Source organism: Marmota monax, unplaced genomic scaffold (genome assembly GCF_021218885.2).
Source record: "Marmota monax isolate L192 unplaced genomic scaffold, Marmota_monax_Labrador192_F-V1.1 WCK01_AAM20220418_F8-fsc00014, whole genome shotgun sequence".
Taxonomy (NCBI): domain Eukaryota; kingdom Metazoa; phylum Chordata; class Mammalia; order Rodentia; family Sciuridae; genus Marmota; species Marmota monax.
Genome location: NW_026695222.1, coordinates 32,129,550 through 32,148,189, shown reverse-complemented (window position 1 = coordinate 32,148,189; position 18,640 = coordinate 32,129,550). Strand labels below are relative to the sequence as shown.

General features: G+C 54.1%; 2 protein-coding genes across 3 annotated transcripts in view; one reads left to right on the top strand and one right to left on the bottom strand.

Moving 5' to 3' along the window:
- The window catches only part of Ptgis (prostaglandin I2 synthase), a 42,576-nt gene extending 24,292 nt beyond the window's left edge, over positions 1–18,284 (bottom strand). The window contains exons 1-2 of one of the 2 annotated variants that reach the window (XM_046433685.2): positions 18,151–18,284; positions 48–171 (exon numbers count right to left, since the gene is read on the bottom strand). In XM_046433685.2, the coding sequence (XP_046289641.1) occupies positions 48–171; positions 18,151–18,224 (198 nt within the window). In that variant the 5' untranslated portion in view covers positions 18,225–18,284. Of the gene's footprint in view, positions 1–47; positions 172–2,172; positions 2,192–18,150 lie in introns of those variants that run through there. The other variant, XM_046433686.1, reaches the window with a different exon arrangement.
- On the top strand, positions 6,802–15,060 carry LOC131423766 (syncytin-1-like). The gene is made up of 2 exons (XM_058575456.1): positions 6,802–7,149; positions 12,469–15,060. Exon 2 carries the CDS (start codon positions 12,517–12,519, stop codon positions 14,356–14,358), a length of 1,842 nt encoding a protein of 613 aa, XP_058431439.1. The 5' UTR covers positions 6,802–7,149; positions 12,469–12,516; the 3' UTR covers positions 14,359–15,060.
- Positions 18,285–18,640: the final 356 nt, after the last annotated feature.

The window sequence follows — 18,640 nt, the reverse complement described above, 5'->3', positions numbered from 1 at the left end:
GCTGGCAGAGTTCAAGGCACTGCCCCCCTCCCCCCAGAGGCACTTACGGTAAAGATGTCGCCGTGCTTCTCCTTCATCCTAGCGAGGAAGCTGGCCGCATCTCTCCCAAACTCCAAGGCGTGGCCCAACCAGGGGATGCTGCCCAGGTCCAGGGGAGGCTCGCCAGGTCGCCTGCAAAACCCACAGCACTTAGTAAAGTGAGGAAGGAGAGGAAGAATGCCAGTGTGGGGAGGTCAGTGGGGAGGTCAGGACAGGCTTCACCATGGCAGCGGGGACCTGGAGGCCTTGAGGGAGGAAGGCACTCGGGTAACTGGAAGAGCTTTCCAGGGAGAGAGAACGGCAAGTGCAAAGGCCCTGTGGTTGGATCACACATGTTCAAAGGACAGTAGGAGGCTGGTATGGCTGGACTTAGGGGGCAAGGGGCAGCAGTGGGTGCTGAGATCCGAGGGGGGGCAGGACCAGAGTCATCTGGTGTGGGAGCACTTCTGCTTTCTCTTTGAGGTGGGAGCCATGGAAAAGTTTTGAGCAGTGGAGGGACCTGGCTTAGGTGGAGCTGCTGTGCAGAGAGTGGACTGTGGGTGGACACGGAGGCTGGGCATCCAGCAGGCGACCACCTCCCTGCAGGCGGGAGGAGTTTCCACACCCCACAGCAGCAGGAGTTTCTGAGCCGGCCTGGACCAGGGTGTCGGTCACCTCACACCCTGCCCTGTCCACAGGGATGAGAGAGAGCAGTCTGCTGCCCCCAACTGCCCCTCGCCAGCTCCGAACCTGAGGCGCCTGGGGCAGCAACGCCAGGCCAGGTGTCGGGCGTGGGCGCTGGCGGAGCAGGGCAGGGAGGTCGTGTGTGCCAGTCAGCCAGCCCCTGGGTGGGGTCCGCATGCTCAGCCACCACACCCTGTGCGAGGGGGGACACTGGGGACTGAGCAGGGACCACACTGAGTGTGGTGCAGTGGACCTGAAGGAAGGCACATTTCCCTTGGTGGCCCAACCTGACCACAGGACAGGGCTCTTCCCGGCAGAGAGACTCGAAGCCTAAGTGGGAGGGGACATGGGAAGTCTGTCACTGGCTTCGAGGCTGGTAGGGACCCCAGGGCAGGGAACGTGAGTGGCCCCCAGGAGCCGTGAGTGGACCTTGATTGACAGCAGCATGGACGTAGGTCCCTAACCTACCCAACGCCAGACCCTCCCTTGAGCTTCCAAGGAAAGGAGGCTGCGGCCACCTCAGCCTCAGCCTCAGCCTCCTGGGCCTCCGACAGAGAGCCCCGTGGCTCCAACCTCCAATCGCAGGACTCAGCCCCACCTGGGGCTCCTGGCAGGCTCTAGTTGAAGCTGCTAAGTGCACAGCGTTTGCTACGTTTGCTGCGCAGCAGTGAGTAACTACTACGCTCAGACTCGCACCGCTCGAGGCCCGGCCGCAGGCTTCCCATCCTCTCCACCCCTCTGCGGCAGGGACCCTGCGCTAAGCTGCACTCAGGATCACACAGCAAGCCTCACTGTATCGTGGGGCAGGTGTTCACAGTGGACCCCATGGAAGTCCCTAGCCCAGGTGAGGACCCTGTCTCAGAGTTATCAGAGCAACAGGGTGTGGAAAGTCCGGCCCCAGCTGCTGAGAGGATGCAGGGACAGGGAGATATTCACCCCAAGCAGGTCCCGGGCAGGGCGCTGGAGACAGCAGGGAGCAGGGCCTTGGAAGACAAGACAAAAGCAAGACAGAAAAGTCGGCCGCAGAGTGGCAATTCTGATGACAAAAATAAAGCCCGAGACCCAGCTCAACGGTGAAAAAGCAACCTGGTGTAATCATTAATGACGGGCTGGGCGTGTGGCCCGCGGCAGAGCCAGCCAGCAAGCATGAAGCCAGGGTTCCCTCCCCAGCACCAGAAATGAACAAAAATTAAAATGAAGGAAGGATCTGAGCAGGTGTTTCTCCAAGGGATGCACAAGTGACAGATGCCAAGACCCTCGAACTCAAGTCACAATGAGGCTGGGGCAGGTGGTGCACACCTTCAGTCGGGAGGCTGAGGCAGGACGACCGCAGGTTCAAGTCCAGCCCAGGCAACTTGGGGAGGCCCTGCCTCAAAATGAAGGATAAAAAGCTGGAGATGAAGGTTGGTGGTAAAGCTTCCCTGGGTTCAGTCCCCAAAAAAGAAAGAAAGGAAAAGAAAAACAAATCACCATGAAGTGCCACTTCATGCCCACCAGGATGGCGGTTAGACAGTGTTAGTTCACGAAGTTGTGGAGAAGTTGGAGGCTCCCCGGAATGCAAAGGGCGGCCGTCTCTGAACACCAGCCTGGCGGGGCTCTAAGGGTTAAATACGAGTTACCACATGACCCAGTGATGTGCCCTGGCGTTATCCGCAATAGTCAGAGGGGACACAAGCCAACCGTCCATGACTGACGGGCGGGTGAGCCCCGTGTGGCATATCCAAGCCAGGGACGTTACTCAGTCATAAAAGGAGTCACTGAGTCACCACCAGGGCTCGGGCGAGCCCTGGACATCACGCTAAGGGAAAGGAGCCAGACCCGAGGGCCACGTGCCGCACGACTAGCTGCCACCCATGCCCAGAGCAGGTGACTCCACAGACGGGAAGGAGATGGGTGGTGGCCAGGGCCAAGGGGAGGGGACCAGGGAGCCACGGCTAGTGGGAGGTGGTTCTGTGGGGGATGTTGAAAACAGTCTGGAACTAGGTGGTGGTGGTGGCCGTCCAACCCCGTGACTACACTAGGAACCAGTGAGCTGCCCACTGTCGAAAGCACACTTTAGAAGGGTGAGTTTTGTGGTTCGTGAATTACACCTTATTAAAGAAAAAAGAAAGAGGGGTGATTGAGACAGTGGGAGTAGCTCAGAGAAGGTGGTCAAGGACAGCCTCCTCAGGGAGGTGCCATGTGAGCCACGGCCAGAAGGACTGGAAGGGACACTCAGGAAGGGTGTGAGAGGAGCCCTATAAATGGAGAGAATGGCAAGTGCAAAGGCCCTGGGGTGGGAACACTGGGTTTTAAGACAGCGGGAGCTGGTGTAGCTGGAGTGGAATGTGCAGGTGAGACACAGGCAGTGATGGCGGGAATGTCCTTGAGGACCATAAGGGCCTGAAGCCAAGGAGAGTGTGGCTCCTGTGCCACATGCGGTGTGGATGGGTGGAGGGTTGGAAGTGGGAGTCAGGAGGCAAAGCCTGTGTTTGAAGAGAGGCTACAGGAAGGAGGAGGCTGCGTGGCCACCCAGGAGGGCAGGCCCGGCACCTGGCCCCCCACCCCAACTTCTCGAGCAGGGGGTCCCTGCGCAGGCAGCACTCTAGGGACAGGCCATCAGGTTCCCTCCCTGTCCTCCCTCGCCCCGACTCTGCCCCTCTGTCTGGCTGTCCCCCACCGGAACCCCAAGGGCAGGCGGGGGAGAAGGGCAGGGGTGAGCGTCGGTGCTGGCAGAGAGCAGACCCAGCCTCCCAGCCTCACGCTGCCCGGAGCCCGAGTCCCCCAAGTCCCCCTCACGGGCCCAGGAGGCGGCCAGCGAGGCTCCAGGCCCTTTCCCGGGCTCTGCTCTTTGCAGCCCCGGGCCCCGGCAGCTTCTCCGGCTGGGGACCAGCCTGCTGACCCGCGGGCACCTGCCCTGCCACCTGGGCAGTCTGGGGAGCAGGGCCCAGAGCGGGCAGTCGGCCTAAGAGGCAGGAGAGCCTGGTGGTCACAAGGGTGACCTCAGCACTGGTTCCTGGCCCCAGACTCCGGCTGTGCCTCTCGCTGGCTGCGTGACTCGTGCCTTCTCCGCACCTTGGTTTCCAGGTCTGAGACGGAAGCACCGTTGCCGACTGTGCCGGGGGACGGGAACGAAGGGGTCAGGGGAGCCAGGAGCGGGCCCGGCACTGGAGGCCAGGGAGCAGCTGGGCAGGGAGCCCGGGGTGACTCCGAGCGCCACCAGCTGCTGTGCCCGGCCTTCTCCAAACTCTCCCTGCTGCCACTAAGGCCACCGTGAGAAGCCCTGACCGCGGGCAGCCCCGCTGGCAGCCCCGCTGGCCCTCAGCCCCAGGGACGGGCGAGTGTCCTCTCGCCCTGAGGAGCAGACCCATCTCCCAGGGGAGGAACCGGGCTGGCTGCGCAGTCGCTTGCCGGGGCCTGGGGAGGAGCTGGGTCTCCACCAGCAGGTCTGACCGCAGGCCACGTTCTTGACGCTGTCGGGCCCCAGGTCACCCCCCGTCGACATCTGCACCCCCACTTTGCAGGTGAGGAAACTGAGGCACAGAGGGTCTTCAGGGACTGCCCCATGCAGGGCGTGAGGGCCTCCTGGGGACACTCAGGTGGGGGCTTCCCCCGCTGCCCTCCCTCCTGCTGGGCCAGCGGCGGCCAGGTGTTATTTCTGGCAGCTCTCCTCCCTCCTGCTGGGCCAGCAGCGGCCAGGTGTTATTTCTGGCAGCTCTCCTCCTCCCCAGAAGAGTCGAGAGGAGCCGCAGACAAAGGCAGGAAGCCGGGGCCCAGGCGCCTGGCCCCTCAGCTGCTCCAGTCGGACCCCCAGCCCGCCTGGCCCGGGCCGCGGTCCAGGGTGACTCAGCCTGCGGCCAGGGGGGCGAAGGAGGCTCTATTTCAAGGCCTGCGGTCTCGGCCTCGCCCACGGACACTCTCACTGACTTGAGGATCTGCCAGGCCTGGAGGGAGCGGGGTGGGGACACAAGGCTGGACTCTCCTGTCCCGGGTTAATGCCCACACGGTGGACGGTGGCCTGCTCCTTGGGTTCAGAAACCCCGCCATCCCTGGGGTCCTCTCCTGGGGCTTCAGCTCCCACAGGGAGGACCCGCCATCCCTTCCTCCCACACGCCAGCTGCCCGGGGTCTCTCTCCCCACCTAAAACCAGGGGAGGGAGTGCAGGGTGTGCTGTCCCTGGCCTGGGCCCCGAGGCATGGCGTTCTGCCTGCACCAGGGACTCGGTGTGCACTCCAGCACTCAGAACCCTGCGCGGCACACAGTAGGCGCTCACAGAATGTGTCAGATGAAGGAATCATGTACACAGTTGGTGCTCAATGAGCAGGCCTGCCTCCAGGGTTGCTGGAGGGTTGAGGGAGCCAACGCAGGCTGAGGCCCGCCCAGCGTAGGCTCTGAATGGTGCGGAGGGGGCCGCGGCTGGCCAGGGCCGTGCCAGGCCGAGGGGCGCCAACGCTCCTAACAGTGCCCAGTCCACTCCGGCTCTCAGGCCCAGGAGGATCCGATGGGGAACAAAAAGGAGCTGCCGCTCCCCACCCCCGACCCACACACTGGAGCCATCTGAGCTTCCCCCAAGGCTCACCCCAGGTGTCTAGTGGCTTCTGGGTCCCATTAACAGAGGGTCCCCCTTATGCTCTTCCGGGCTCCCACAGCCTCCCACTGTGCAGAGAAAGCACGTGGCCTCCTTGCTCTGGCTTTGTTTTCCTGATACTTGTCACCACCAGGAAAGACAGCGTGGGAAGGAGAGCCGAAGGCAGGGGAGCCACGGGAGCCACGGGGACTGTGGCAAGGTTTGGAGAGGGCTCCTACCTGCCAGATCTGCTGGTGTTCACAAGAGGCCGGAGACCTGGGCTTGTACATGGAATCCTCCAGTTTCCCCTAACACGAACCAGGACCTCCAGGGCTGAATCCCACCTCAGACCAGCCTCGGTGACCTCTGGCTACTGCGTGATTTACTCCTTCCTCGGAACTTGGCACCCTGCAGAGGTCCAATCAGCCCCGAGACACAGGAACCCATACCTGATGCCACTGCAGCCTCTGGTCCCCCAACAAATGGACTGCCCACCCGGAAGACTTGTGGGAGTGCTCCCTGCAGCAGCCACACCTACCCAGGAGGAAGAGAGACGCTGGGCTGAGGGAATCAGGGGGGACCGAGGTCACCTCTGGGAGCACCCTCAGTACCGATGGTAAGAAGAATGTTTCCGGTTCCCACAGGGCAGATCATTGCCTCAATGGGCCCCAAAGAAAGAATCCTACCTCCCAGCACCTCAGTCTTGCCAAATTGAGAATTTGAACTTGAACTGGGAACTAGATGACGTTACAAATTATTTTTTATATTCTCAGGGTAATGAAATCAGGATTATCATCGTCTTCTGATATACATTCCGGGTTGAAATATCATGACAGCTATAATTTTTTTAAAGAATTTCTTTTTTAGTTGTAGATGGACACAAAACCTTTGTTTATTTTTTTTTATGTGGTGCTGAGGGCCGAACCCATGCCTCACACATGTTAGGCGAGCGCTCCACCACTGAGCCCCAGCCCCAGCCCAGGCTATAATTCTTAAATGATATTAGTAACCGTAAAATCAAGGTCGGGGGACATGGAGGTTCTTACAGTACTTCTTTTCTGCATAGTTGAACTTTTTCATAATTAAAAAATTATGAAAAATATTTTTTTTTTGTTTTGCTACTGAGGATTGAACCCAGGGGCACTTAACCACTGAGCCACATCCCAGCCCTTTTTATTTTTTATTTAGAAACAGGGTCTTGCTGAGTTGCTCAGGGCCTGGCTAAATTGCCGAGACTAGCTTTGAACTTGCGATCCTCCTCCGTTGTTTTGTTTTATTTATTTATTTATTTATTTGTTTGTTTGTTTGTTTATTTTTGGTTTGTTTAATGCTACAGGTAAAGACAGTTGCTAACTGACTAGAGTCGCATATTTCACTGGGATGAGCGGGCTGGCTAGCTGTGGAGTATAATTTCTGTGACCTTGGGACAGTCACAACATTTTCAAGCCCAGCTGCATGGCACAGTGTTGGCAGCAGGTCCACCCTGGCCCCTGGAGCCCCATCTCCACTAGTTTGTTCTGCATGCCAGTGTGGCCAGCTCACAAGGCCATGGCGAACTTGTGGTTTTTCTGTTCCTGCTTGTCCGTCTGAGACATATGTGTCCCACGGGAATGCCTTGACCTTTTCTGGTCTGATGGACTTCTTGTTAAGGGGGGTTTCGGTACCTGACAATAATAGATGTTGAAACTAAATTTCTCCCCCCTCCCTCCTGCTTTTGGGTAGTTTTCCACTTCTGCTGCTTGGGGTATAAAAAAAGGTGTGTTAGCAATAAAGGGTATTGACTCCTGGATGAAGAACCTTGGTGTCCTGTGTGTCTTTTAACCTCGCCGTCCCTCGCCGGACTCGGCTCCCTTGGCCGGATGCGGCAATTGGAGGTTCCCACCGAGATCCGGAAAGCAGGGGTAAGCGGACGGGGCTCACGTTCTAAGAAAGAAGGGGGAGGATTGGTTTAAAGATAATTTAAAGAGACAGGGTACGTACCATGGGTAACTCAACAAGGAAGGTTCGTCTGGCCAACGAACTAAAAGAGCTGTTAAATACACAAGGAACAGATATAAAAACTAAGACTGCAACCGAATTGGTTGAAATTATTGCCCAGGCTTGTCCTTGGTTTCTGACAGGAGGATTTCTTAATAATAGTGACTGGGACCTGGTGAGGCATGACCTTCAGAAATTATTGAGGGACCGGGGCTCGGACAGTGTCCCAGTTGCCACCTTTTCCTTATGGAGGTTGGTAAAGGATGCTTTATTAACAGATAAAGTAAAGATCAAGGATCAGCTTGCTGAATGTGAACAGGCCCTTAATCAGGTGCAGGAGGAGCAAATGGCAGAATCCTTAAAGGATGAGGGTCCTCTTGAGGACTCGGGCTCGGGGGGTAAGAAACGCCTCCAGATTTCTAAGCCCAAAAAGGATCCCGAGGACCTCAGTTCTCTCTCTGAGGAAGAGGAGGGATTAGAAAGGGAGATAGAGGAACTAGAACATCGCCTTAAAAGGGCAAATGTGAGGGTGCCTAGGGCCCCCTCAATTGCCGCACCTCCTCCCTATAATCCTGATTGGAATGAGGACACCCCTACTAGACGGGCGGGGGTCCACTGGGGTTCTAGAGCGGCTCAGGTTTTTCCAATGATTGAAAACGCCGATGCTGATGGACAGCCGGCCAGAGCCCATGTCCCCCTAGCCTTCAAGGACATAAAACAGCTTAAGGAGGCGGTCATTAATTATGGACCTCATGCCCCTTTCACATTGACCCTCTTCGAGTCCTTCTCAGCCAGTCAACTGATACCTAATGATTGGCAGCAACTTTGCAGGGCTGTGTTATCTGGAGGGGATTTCTTATTGTGGAAAAGTGAATATCATGAAAGGTGCCACAAGCTGGCTCAGATTAACCTGAATGCGGGCCATCAACGGCGAAATGCTGAAATGTTGACAGGAACTGGGCAGTATGCCACCATAGGCCAACAAATTAATTACGACCCAGGTGTTTATGCTCAAATAGCCTCAGCTGCAGTCCATGCCTGGAAAGCCCTGCCCGTTTCTAAGACTGAAGCAAAAATTTCCAAGATCTCTCAAGGGCCCTCTGAACCTTATTCGGACTTTATAGCCCACCTAATGCAGGCGGCTGGAAAAATATTCCCTAATCTGGAACAGGCTATGCCACTTTTTTTTTTTTTAAAGAGAGAGTGAGAGACAGTGAGAGACAGTGAGAGAGAGGGAGAGAGAGACAGAGAATTTTTAATATTTTTTTTTTTTTTAGTATTTGGCGGACACAACATCTTTGTTTGTATGTGGTGCTGAGGATCGAACCCGGGCCGCACGCATGCCAGGCGAGCGCGCTACCACTTGAGCCACATCCCCAGCCCGAGGCTATGCCACTTATTAGACAACTGGCATATGAAAACGCTAACACTTACTGCCAAAATGCTATTAAGTCCTCCCGGGCCAAAAGTATAGATGACATGATTCGAGCATGCAAAGATATAGATGGGCCTCATATTACTGGTCAGGTTTTGGCTGCTGCCCTTAAGACTGGAATGCAAAAAGCTGATAACAGGGGAACCTGCTCTAAGGGGTGTTTTAAGTGTGGGAAAGAGGGACATATAAGGAGAAACTGCCCGGAGAGGAGCGAGGGTGCTGGCAGAGGGACGCCTGAAATTTGTCCTCGATGTCATAAAGGAAATCATTGGAGCAGTGAGTGCAGGTCAAAATTTGACATCCAGGGTAACCCAATACCGTCGGGAAACGGGAGCAGGGGCCCGCCCCGGGCCCCGGAAGCCAAAGTGTACGGGGCAGTGCAGGGACAGAACAGTGCCCCGGGGAGTGGGCGTCTCCGCCGCCTCCCACTGACCAACCCCTTTCTATCTGGGAACTCCCCAGGGGAACACCAGGAAGCGCAGGACTGGACCTCAGTTCCACCTCCCGAGCGGTATTAACTCCCCAAATGGGACCTCAGACGCTGCCTACTGGGGTTTTTGGACCCCTGCCAGAGGGGACGGTGGGACTAGTGTTGGGACGAGGTAGCGCAACTCAGTGGGGCTTGAAGATTCTTACGGGGGTTGTTGATGCTGATTATCAGGGAGAAATAAAGATAGTAGTAGAAGCTACCCAAGGAATTGTTATTCTTCCCCCCGGGGAGCGTATAGCTCAATTGCTGCTGCTGCCTTTAGCTTCCATTCCTGGGCACACCCTCCGTGGGTCCCGGGGCGACGGCAGCTTTGGCTTCACTGGAACTCCCCAGGCCTTTTGGGTAGCTCATTTGGATTCGCGTCCCAACCTGACCATTGAGATACAGGACAAGGCTTTCAAGGAAATACTAGATACGGGGGCGGATGTCTCTGTCATTTCTGAAAAACAATGGCCACCTGCCTGGCCCCTCCAGAGTCCCTCGGCCATATTACAGGGGATAGGACAAACCCGACCAAAAAGAAGTGCCTCCTTTTTTAAATGGAGAGATGGCGAAGGACATAGTGGCCATTTCCAGCCTTATGTAGTGACTGGACTCCCCACGAACCTTTGGGGGAGGGACTTGCTTCATCAAATGGGGGCTATTCTCACTACCCAGACTTTGAAAGGAAATAATGACTTTGTTAATGATGCAATGCTAGACATGGGATGGATCCCTGGAAGGGGACTAGGAAAGAGACATGAGGGCAGAATATCACCCGTGGATCCAGCAGAACAGGTTACCCGGCGGGGAAGAGACCGGAGAGGACTGGGAAATTTATCCTAGGGGCCACTGAAGTGCGGCCACCTCCACTGTCCATTACTTGGTTATCAGATGACCCTGTGTGGGTAGAACAGTGGCCCCTAACTAAGGACAAATTACAGGCCGCTTCCCTATTAGTTCAAGACCAGCTTGAGTTAGGACATGTGGTGCCCTCTACCTCCCCTTGGAATACCCCTATTTTTGTTATACAAAAGGGGTCTGGGAAGTGGAGACTTCTTCAGGACCTACGAGCTATTAATAAAACTATGCAACCCATGGGACCCTTACAACCAGGGCTACCCTTTCCTACTGCGATCCCAAAGGATTGGCATCTTATTGTCATAGATTTAAAAGATTGTTTCTTCTCTATCCCCTTAGACCCACGAGACCGAAAGCGTTTCGCTTTTTCCTTGCCTTCCACAAACTTTAGGGAACCTTACCAACGGTATGAATGGACTGTCCTACCTCAAGGGATGACTAATAGTCCTACAATGTGCCAATATTTTGTAGCTGAGGTCTTACGACCCTTTCGACAGCAGTTCCCACAGCTCTACCTCATTCATTATATGGATGACATCTTACTGGCAGGGCCCAAGAAAGAAAGGCTTCTTCAATCTTATGAAGTCCTCCAATCCCTTCTAAAAGGGGCAGGGCTGGTCATAGCACCCGAAAAGGTGCAGTTTCAACACCCTTACAATTACTTGGGATACATCATTAATAACATAGGAATCTTTCCCCAGAGACCCCAGTTCCAGATAAATCAGCTCAAAACTTTACATCAGTGGCAGACATTCCTCGGAGAAATACAGTGGCTGCGCCCATCCTTTCATATTCCAACTGGAGAGCTCAAACCCCTGTATGACCTCTTGCGAGGAGATCCTTCTCCTACGTCGTGTAGAGTACCTACACCAGAAGCCTTACGAGCACTGAGGCTAATAGAAGAGGCTCTGCAGGACATGCAGATTACGCAGATAGATTATTCTCTGCCCTTGTCATTTATAGTTCTACCTTCTAAAATTACTCCCACAGGAGTGTTCTGGCAAACGGGTCCCATTTATTGGGTCCACTTGCCGGCTTCTAACCCCCGGGTATTGACTCCCTTTTATGAGCTAGTTATTAACTTAATTTGGAAGGCTAAATATTTGGGTGATGCATTGTTTGGAAAAACCTTTGACATACTTATTCAACCTTACACTCAAGATATGATACACAAGTTACAACAAGAACATGACCTTTGGTGTCTTTTCCTGTGCAGCTTCAAGGGTCAGATTGATAATCACTTCCCTAAACATAGACTTTTGGAGGGCTTTAAAAGGTGTCCCATTATCTTCCCAAAGATTATGAAAAGGAAACCTATTCCAAAGGCCCAAACTGTATATACAGATGGGGCCAAAAATGGATTTGCCGTCGTTTTTGATGGATCTCAAATTCTCCAACAACCTGTGTCAGGTCAGTCGGCCCAAAAGGCGAAAGTTGAAGCTTTAATCATAGCTCTCAAAGTCTATAGTTCTATTCCTCTTAATGTATATACTGACAGCTTGTATGTAGCCAATCTGGCTCTAGTCATAGAAACAGCATCATATATTGGAAAGCAATCCACCATCACAGAACAACTACAGGTAGTCCAGCTTCTCATTTGGGCTAGACGAGATCCTCTATACATCGGCCACATCCGAAGCCATTCAGGGCTCCCTGGACCTTTGTCAGAGGGCAACGCAAAAGCAGACGCTGCTACTCATGCTGTCGGCCTTTCCTGTGTGACGACCAAATATGATAAGGCCTTACAATTCCATAACAAATTTCATTTAAATGCACAGTCTTTACGCTTCCACACAGGATGTTCACGAGACCAAGCTTTACAGATTGTCTCATTATGTCCAACCTGTGCACCATTTATTCATTCTCCTTCCCTTGGGGTTAATCCAAGAGGACTACAACCTAATGATGTCTGGCAAACTGATGTTACACACTTCCCTAGCTTTGGTAAGCTCTCCTTTATACATGTTTCCACTGACACATATTCTGGCTTCATTTTTGCCACCTTACATACTGGAGAGAAGGCTAAGGACGTAATCAGTCATCTTCTAAAAGCCTTTTCCTCTATGGGCACCCCACGATGCCTCAAAACCGATAATGGTCCCGCATATGTAAGCCAGGCGGTTCAACGGTTTTGCACCCAATGGAAAATTAATCATAAGACTGGAATCCCTTATAATCCACAGGGACAAGCTATCGTGGAACGAGCCCATCAACATTTAAAAACTTATTTACAAAAAACAAAAGAGGGGGAGATATACCGGAATTGTCAGGGACCACAAGCACTTCTAAGCATAACCTTATTTACTTTAAATTTTTTACTCACTGACACTGGAGGGCGCACGGCTGCACAACGCCACTTTTCCCCTCCCACTGTACAAGATGCTCAAATAAGGTGGAAAGATTTATCCACTGGAAAGTGGCAACCCCCGGCTCCACTCTTAGCTAGAGTGAGGGGAGCTGTATGTGTTTTTCCCCCAGGAACTGAGAAGCCCATTTGGATCCCGGAGCGCTGCACCAGACCGGTGAATGAAAATTCAAGACAAAATGAAGTTCCCAAGATGGCTGATCCTGCCGCTGTTGTTCTCACCCCTTCAAGTGAGTGCCGAGACACACCTCATGAGCTGGACCCCGCTTGTGGCATTCCTTCTGGACAGGTTTGCTGAAGGAGGGCTTGACCCCCCACCTGGGAATATTCATGAATATCTTTTTGGAGCCCCTTGTGAGTGTAAGGGAGGGCCCCGGCACTCGGCCCCCTCTGGTTATATCCAGAGCATTGATTGTGGGACTAAAGTAGCCTACATGGCGGCTGAACTCAATGAAAACATCGGAGGATTTAAGCAACCAAAATGGGTATGTGTTAATAAGCCCGGACTTGTTGTCCCTAATCCGACCGAGACTCTTGGAAGCTGTTCCGCCACTTGTCGTTACACCCCAGCAATGCACATCTCCTGCTATACATCGGCCTCAATTTGTGTTAATAATCAAGGAAAACAGTATTTTGAGGCCATCCTAACTAACACCCGTGGAGAATGGGGGACCACTTATAATTATATTCCTTTTCTTGGTGACTGGGGAGGGGAAGGCATCACGACTCGGTTAACGGAGGCGGGATGTGAGGGCGTCGTGGGTAAACCTTCCTGCTGGCCCATGCAGGCCCCCATCGGAGTCTCTGATGGAGGGGGACCCACTGATGCTATCAAACACCTTCAGGTGATTAAGCTTTTAAAGCCGGAGATCCCTAAGCCTACATACCACCCCTTGATATTGCCCAAATCCCAGCTTCCTGATTTAGATGCCAATACATTAGATATCCTAGAAACTACCTTTTCTTTACTTAACAGTTCCAATCCTACCCTTGCTGGTGATTGCTGGCTCTGCATGACGGCAGGTGCAGTCATGCCATTGGCGGTTCCCATCAATTATACCATTGATGATGACAACACATGTCAATCTGGGCTACCCTTTAAGGTGCAGCCTCTAGGTGGTTTTATGTCATGCCTTCTGGGCATGATGCAAAATAATACCTATGATGTTGATGTTGGAGTCTCTTCCTTTGGAAACTGCTCATTAGTAAAGAATTACTCCTCACCTACTCCGCCCATTTGTCCCCCTAATGGTACAGTCTTTATGTGTGGTGGAAATTTAGCTTTTCCCAGGCTCCCAGCAAATTGGACTGGTGGTTGCGTTCTGGCATTACTGCTTCCTGATATCACAATTATCTCAGGAGATGAACCCCTACCCATTCCTAGCCTAGACATCTTAGTTAGAAGACACAAGAGAGCTGTGCAGGCCTTACCACTCCTTGTTGGCCTTGGAATAACTGCTGCTGTGGGTACAGGCACGGCGGGATTGGGTACGGCTATACATTCTTACCGCCGCCTATCTCAACAGCTTATAGATGATGTGCAAACCCTGTCGGGAACCATTAAAGACCTACAAGACCAGATAGACTCCCTAGCAGAAGTAGTTCTTCAGAACAGGCGGGGTTTAGACTTGCTTACTGCCAATCAAGGGGGAATTTGTTTAGCCCTTGGGGAGAGGTGCTGTTTTTATGCTAACAAGTCTGGCATAGTTCGCACAAAAATTAAACAACTCCAAGAAGACCTAGAAAAAAGGAGGAAGGAATTATTTGAGAACCCTCTCTGGACTGGACTTAAAGGATTTTTGCCTTATCTTCTTCCCTTATTGGGACCATTGTTAGGCCTCCTTCTAGTAGTGGCAATAAGACCCTGCATTGTAAATAAGATAGTACAATTCATTAAGGATCAAATTAATATCTTAGCCTCTAAGCCGATACAGGTTCACTATCAACGCTTGAAGATGGATGATCGCCCCTCTGAGATATACTTCAGACCTATCCGAAGATGAGTGTCCTCCTTAAAAGAAGAACTCCTGCCATATCTTTTCTCTATGCATACCTCTCCCTCTTGCCTTCCTGTACTAGGATCTTTGCTGTCTAATCTCTCGGTCCAATCACATCTGCCATTCGGCGGTGACGGTCGTGGGTCCCGTAGGTGGAGACGGTTAAGCGTTCACCGCAATAATGTCTTGATAGGTCATAACACCTTGAGCTGATCTTGTAGTACCCAGTGACGGGCAACTTTCACGCTTGCTGTGCGACCTAAGCCAGGGAATCGGGGCCTTCCCAGAGACGGGTAAGCATCGCAAGGGCTGTGAACGACCTAAGACAGGGGCTACTTGATTCCCACTGGCATGCAAAAAACAAAAGAGGGGGACTTGTTGGCAGCAGGTCCACCCTGGCCCCTGGAGCCCTACCTCCACTAGTTTGTTCTGCATGCCAGTGTGGCCAGCTCACAAGGCCATGGCGAACTTGCGGTTTTTCTGTTCCTGCTTGTCCGTCTGAGACATATGTGTCCCACGGGAATGCCTTGACCTTTTCTGGTCTGATGGACTTCTTGTTAAGGGGGGTTTCGGTACCTGACAATAATAGATGTTGAAACTAAATTTCTCCCCCCTCCCTCCTGCTTTTGGGTAGTTTTCCACTTCTGCTGCTTGGGGTATAAAAAAAGGTGTGTTAGCAATAAAGGGTATTGACTCCTGGATGAAGAACCTTGGTGTCCTGTGTGTCTTTTAACCTCGCCGTCCCTCGCCGGACTCGGCTCCCTTGGCCGGACGCGGCAGCACAGGTGATGGAGTGACCTCATGCCTTGGTCAGGAGAAAGGGGCGAGGCCAGGCAGAGGGGAGCCCTGCCTACTTGCATCCAGACGGGGTCACCTCTGAGGACGCAGCATGGACGTCACCCACCCCTTCTTCCCACACCTGGGGATCTGTCCTTCCTAAAGGTTCTTCTGCTGTGGCTGCGTGATCTCAAGGTCACATGCTTCTACAAATTTCAAGTATCCAGATCCACCAATGTGATGAGAGGGAACCGTGAGGGTCCGTTTTTGCCTGGGAATTACAAGTCGTTACAGCTGAGAGTTTTAATCGAGGCAGACCCTGAGGGATTGCTTGACCCCTCGGAGACTCAGTGTCCTCCTCTGTAAAACTGGGGTAAACAGAGTGCCCCCCTAAGGCAAGTTAAAAAGAAAAGCTGGGCACAGTGGTGTGCACCTATAATTCTACCAGCTCAGGAGGCTGAGGCAGAAGGATGGTAAGTTTGAGGCCAGCCTCAGCAATTTGGCAAGAGCTTTTTCAAAATTAAAAAAAAAAAGTGGGGTATTGGGGCTCTAGGTCAGTGGTGGAACACCCTGGGTTCAATCCCCAGCACCAGGAAGATAAAAAGAGGACAAATGAGATTGAGAAACAAAGTGGGACCCCTGAGGGCCTTGCCAGAGTTCACACTGCTGTCCCCCACCTGCTAGTGACACCTGTTCCCATACTTCTCCCCAATAACCCCTAGGGCCCTCCCAGGTGCCCAGAGGTATAAATCTCAGCCCCAGAGATAAGCAGACTCCCCAGATTGCTAGTCAGCAGGACGTAGCCCAGAAAAGCTCGACCCACATTCCTTCCCACCCAGGGGTCCCATTCCCACTCACTGTCACGACCATCATCCCCATTTTTTTCAACTTTTTTTTTAGTTGCAAGTGAACACATACCTTTATCTTTATGTGGTGCTGAGGATAGAAGCCGGTGCCTCACAAATGCGAGGCAAGTGCTCTACCGCTGAGCTACAACTGCAGACCCCCTTCATCCCCATTTTAAAGACGGACACACTGAGACCCAATGGTGCATGTCTACAATCCCAGCTACTAGGGAGGCTGAGGCAGGAGGATCTCGAGTTCAAAGCCAGCCTGGGCAACTCAGCGAGACCCTGTCTCAAATACAATTCTCAAAGGACTGGATGTAGCTCTGGGGAAAGTGCTTGAGCTCGTGAGGCCCTGGGTTCAAGCCCTAGAACTACAAAAACATTTTTGGACAAGTGAGGTGGAGAGCAGCCCCTCCTCTCACCACACATTCCATGCCAGGGAACTTCTATGTGTCCAGGCACCCTGCCCCCAGGACCTACGACCTTCCAGCTGTGCCCACCCACACCCAGGAAAAGTGCAGACCATGGCCGCAGGATGACCAGCACGTTACCGGAAATATCAAAAACAGAGGAAACAGCCGAAAAGTCCATTCTCAGGGACATAGATGGAGGGAAAACGAACCCGAAACCGATTCAAATTCCAGCACACGGGAGAGAAGAGCAGAAGAGCAGACCACAGCTCTGTGCGCACACGGACCAGTGTGGAGCCCAAAACCCAGAGCAAAAAAAACAAATGAACCATCTGAGAACCCCTCCGTACAGAGGGTCAAAGAGCCCCACACACCAGGAAAAAGAACTCATGGCTTTGTAGGGAAACATTCCTCATTTTTTCCTTTTTTTTTTTTCTTTCAGGCAAATGATTGAATGTGTAGTTTCAAATTTCACCTGGAGAAGTATGTGGGGCGAGGAAAAACACAGGGAGATCATTGTTTGAAAATTCAACTAACACGTTGTTTAAAAGTTAAAGTTCCCAATGTTTCTGGGATTTTCAACCACTCTACTGTAAACTCTCTCTCTCTCTCTCTCTCTCTCTCTCTCTCTCTCTCTCTCTCTCTCTCTCTCTCTCCCCACCGTATTGTCTCAAGCTCTCCTCTCTGTATCTAAGAGTAACTATTAGAACATCTGGAGACATGGAGGAGCTATTGGTCTGAATCGCATCCTGGTCTTTAATGGAAAACCCAGAGAAATCCCGGGAAGGGCTGCAGTTTGGTAGACAGTAGGGTTAATGGCAAGGTCAGCGGCACCGAAGTTTTCAGTTACACGAACCTACCAGGATAACAGAGGCGCTAGGGGTGGGGAAGCTTGGCAAGTCTTTGTGCGATCTTGGCAGACTTTTTGTAAATCTCAGACTAGTCTCAAATAAAAAGTGTATTTTTAAAATATCTGGAAGGTTCCACCCAAAGTGAGCAACAGAAGGTCTGGGGAAGAGGAAAGGACCCGGGGGTGGGGGTGGGGTTGCCCGGGGTCCTCAGTCTCGTCTGCAACAGGATGAATATTGGTTGTGGGTCAAATGGATCCTGCGCTCCCGTGCGCAATTCAAACTAATGTTTTAAATATTTTATAAGAAGACCTAGCTCCCTGAACCCGAGGTGTCATAGTTCGACTTTTCCCCCTAAATTACATTCCCCGAGGAACAGAAAACCCTCTGGGACGGAGGCTGAGACAGTGGCCCTGGTTCTTCTCGGCTCAGGGGACGGGGACCTCTAACGGGCCTCGGCTTCTCGTCTGGCAGAAGTTAATACGGAGCCTAGGGACCCCTGCTCTTCCGAGCGGGAATCCGGCAGGAGTGGTCCCAGGGCGCCACGAGCAGGTCCCCCACGGCCTCCACCCTCCAGCCTCCGGGCAGGGGCTCCCGCCCGGGGTGGGTGGGCACCGGGCCGAGGCCGAGGCTGGGGGCGCGAGAGGGCCTCTTCCACCCGGTCCCCAGGCTGTCCCCGCACCTCTCCATCCACGCCCGGCCTCGCCGAAGCCCTCCCCAGGTCCCGCCGTTGCGCCCACAGACCGCGACTTCCCGCGGCGGGATCGGCCCACGGGACCCCACTGCGGTCCCCGCGGCCCCCGAGAGCCTCCGGCAGGGGCAGGGACAGCGGCCGGGCCCTCCCCGGTGGAGGTCCGCGCGGGCCCCTCGCGGGCCCTGGGACCGGCGCGTCCGGCGGGGGCTGGGGCCACTCACCGCGTGCGGCGGCGGGTCAGCAGCAGCAGCAGCAGCAGCGCGGCCAGGAGGCCGAGGAGCGCGGCCCAGGACATGGCAGCGGCGGGCGCGGTCCCTCCAGGTAGGCAGCGCACGGCGGCCCGCGGTCCCTAGACCCCGCCGCCGCCCCGCCCCAGCGCCGCCGCCCGCGGACGGCCCCCGCCCCCGCCCGGGGCCACGTGGAGGGGACGGCGGGCGGAGGGGGCGCGGGCGGAGGAGCGGGCGGGAGCGACCCGGCGAGGGCGGCGCGAGGGGCGATGGAATGCCTGGGGGAGGGGCGGGGGAGGGACCCGCGGGCCCAGGCCGAGGGGGAAGCCGGGGACAGGCGGGCTTTCCCACCGCCGCGGCTGAAGCCCGTCCGGCTCCCGAGCCTCGCTCCCGGTCCCAGGCGCTGAGTTTCCCCCCGTCGGGCTGGGCTGCGAGGCTGGACTCCAGCGCTCCTGCTCCTCGGTGTATTGTCGTCGGGAACTCC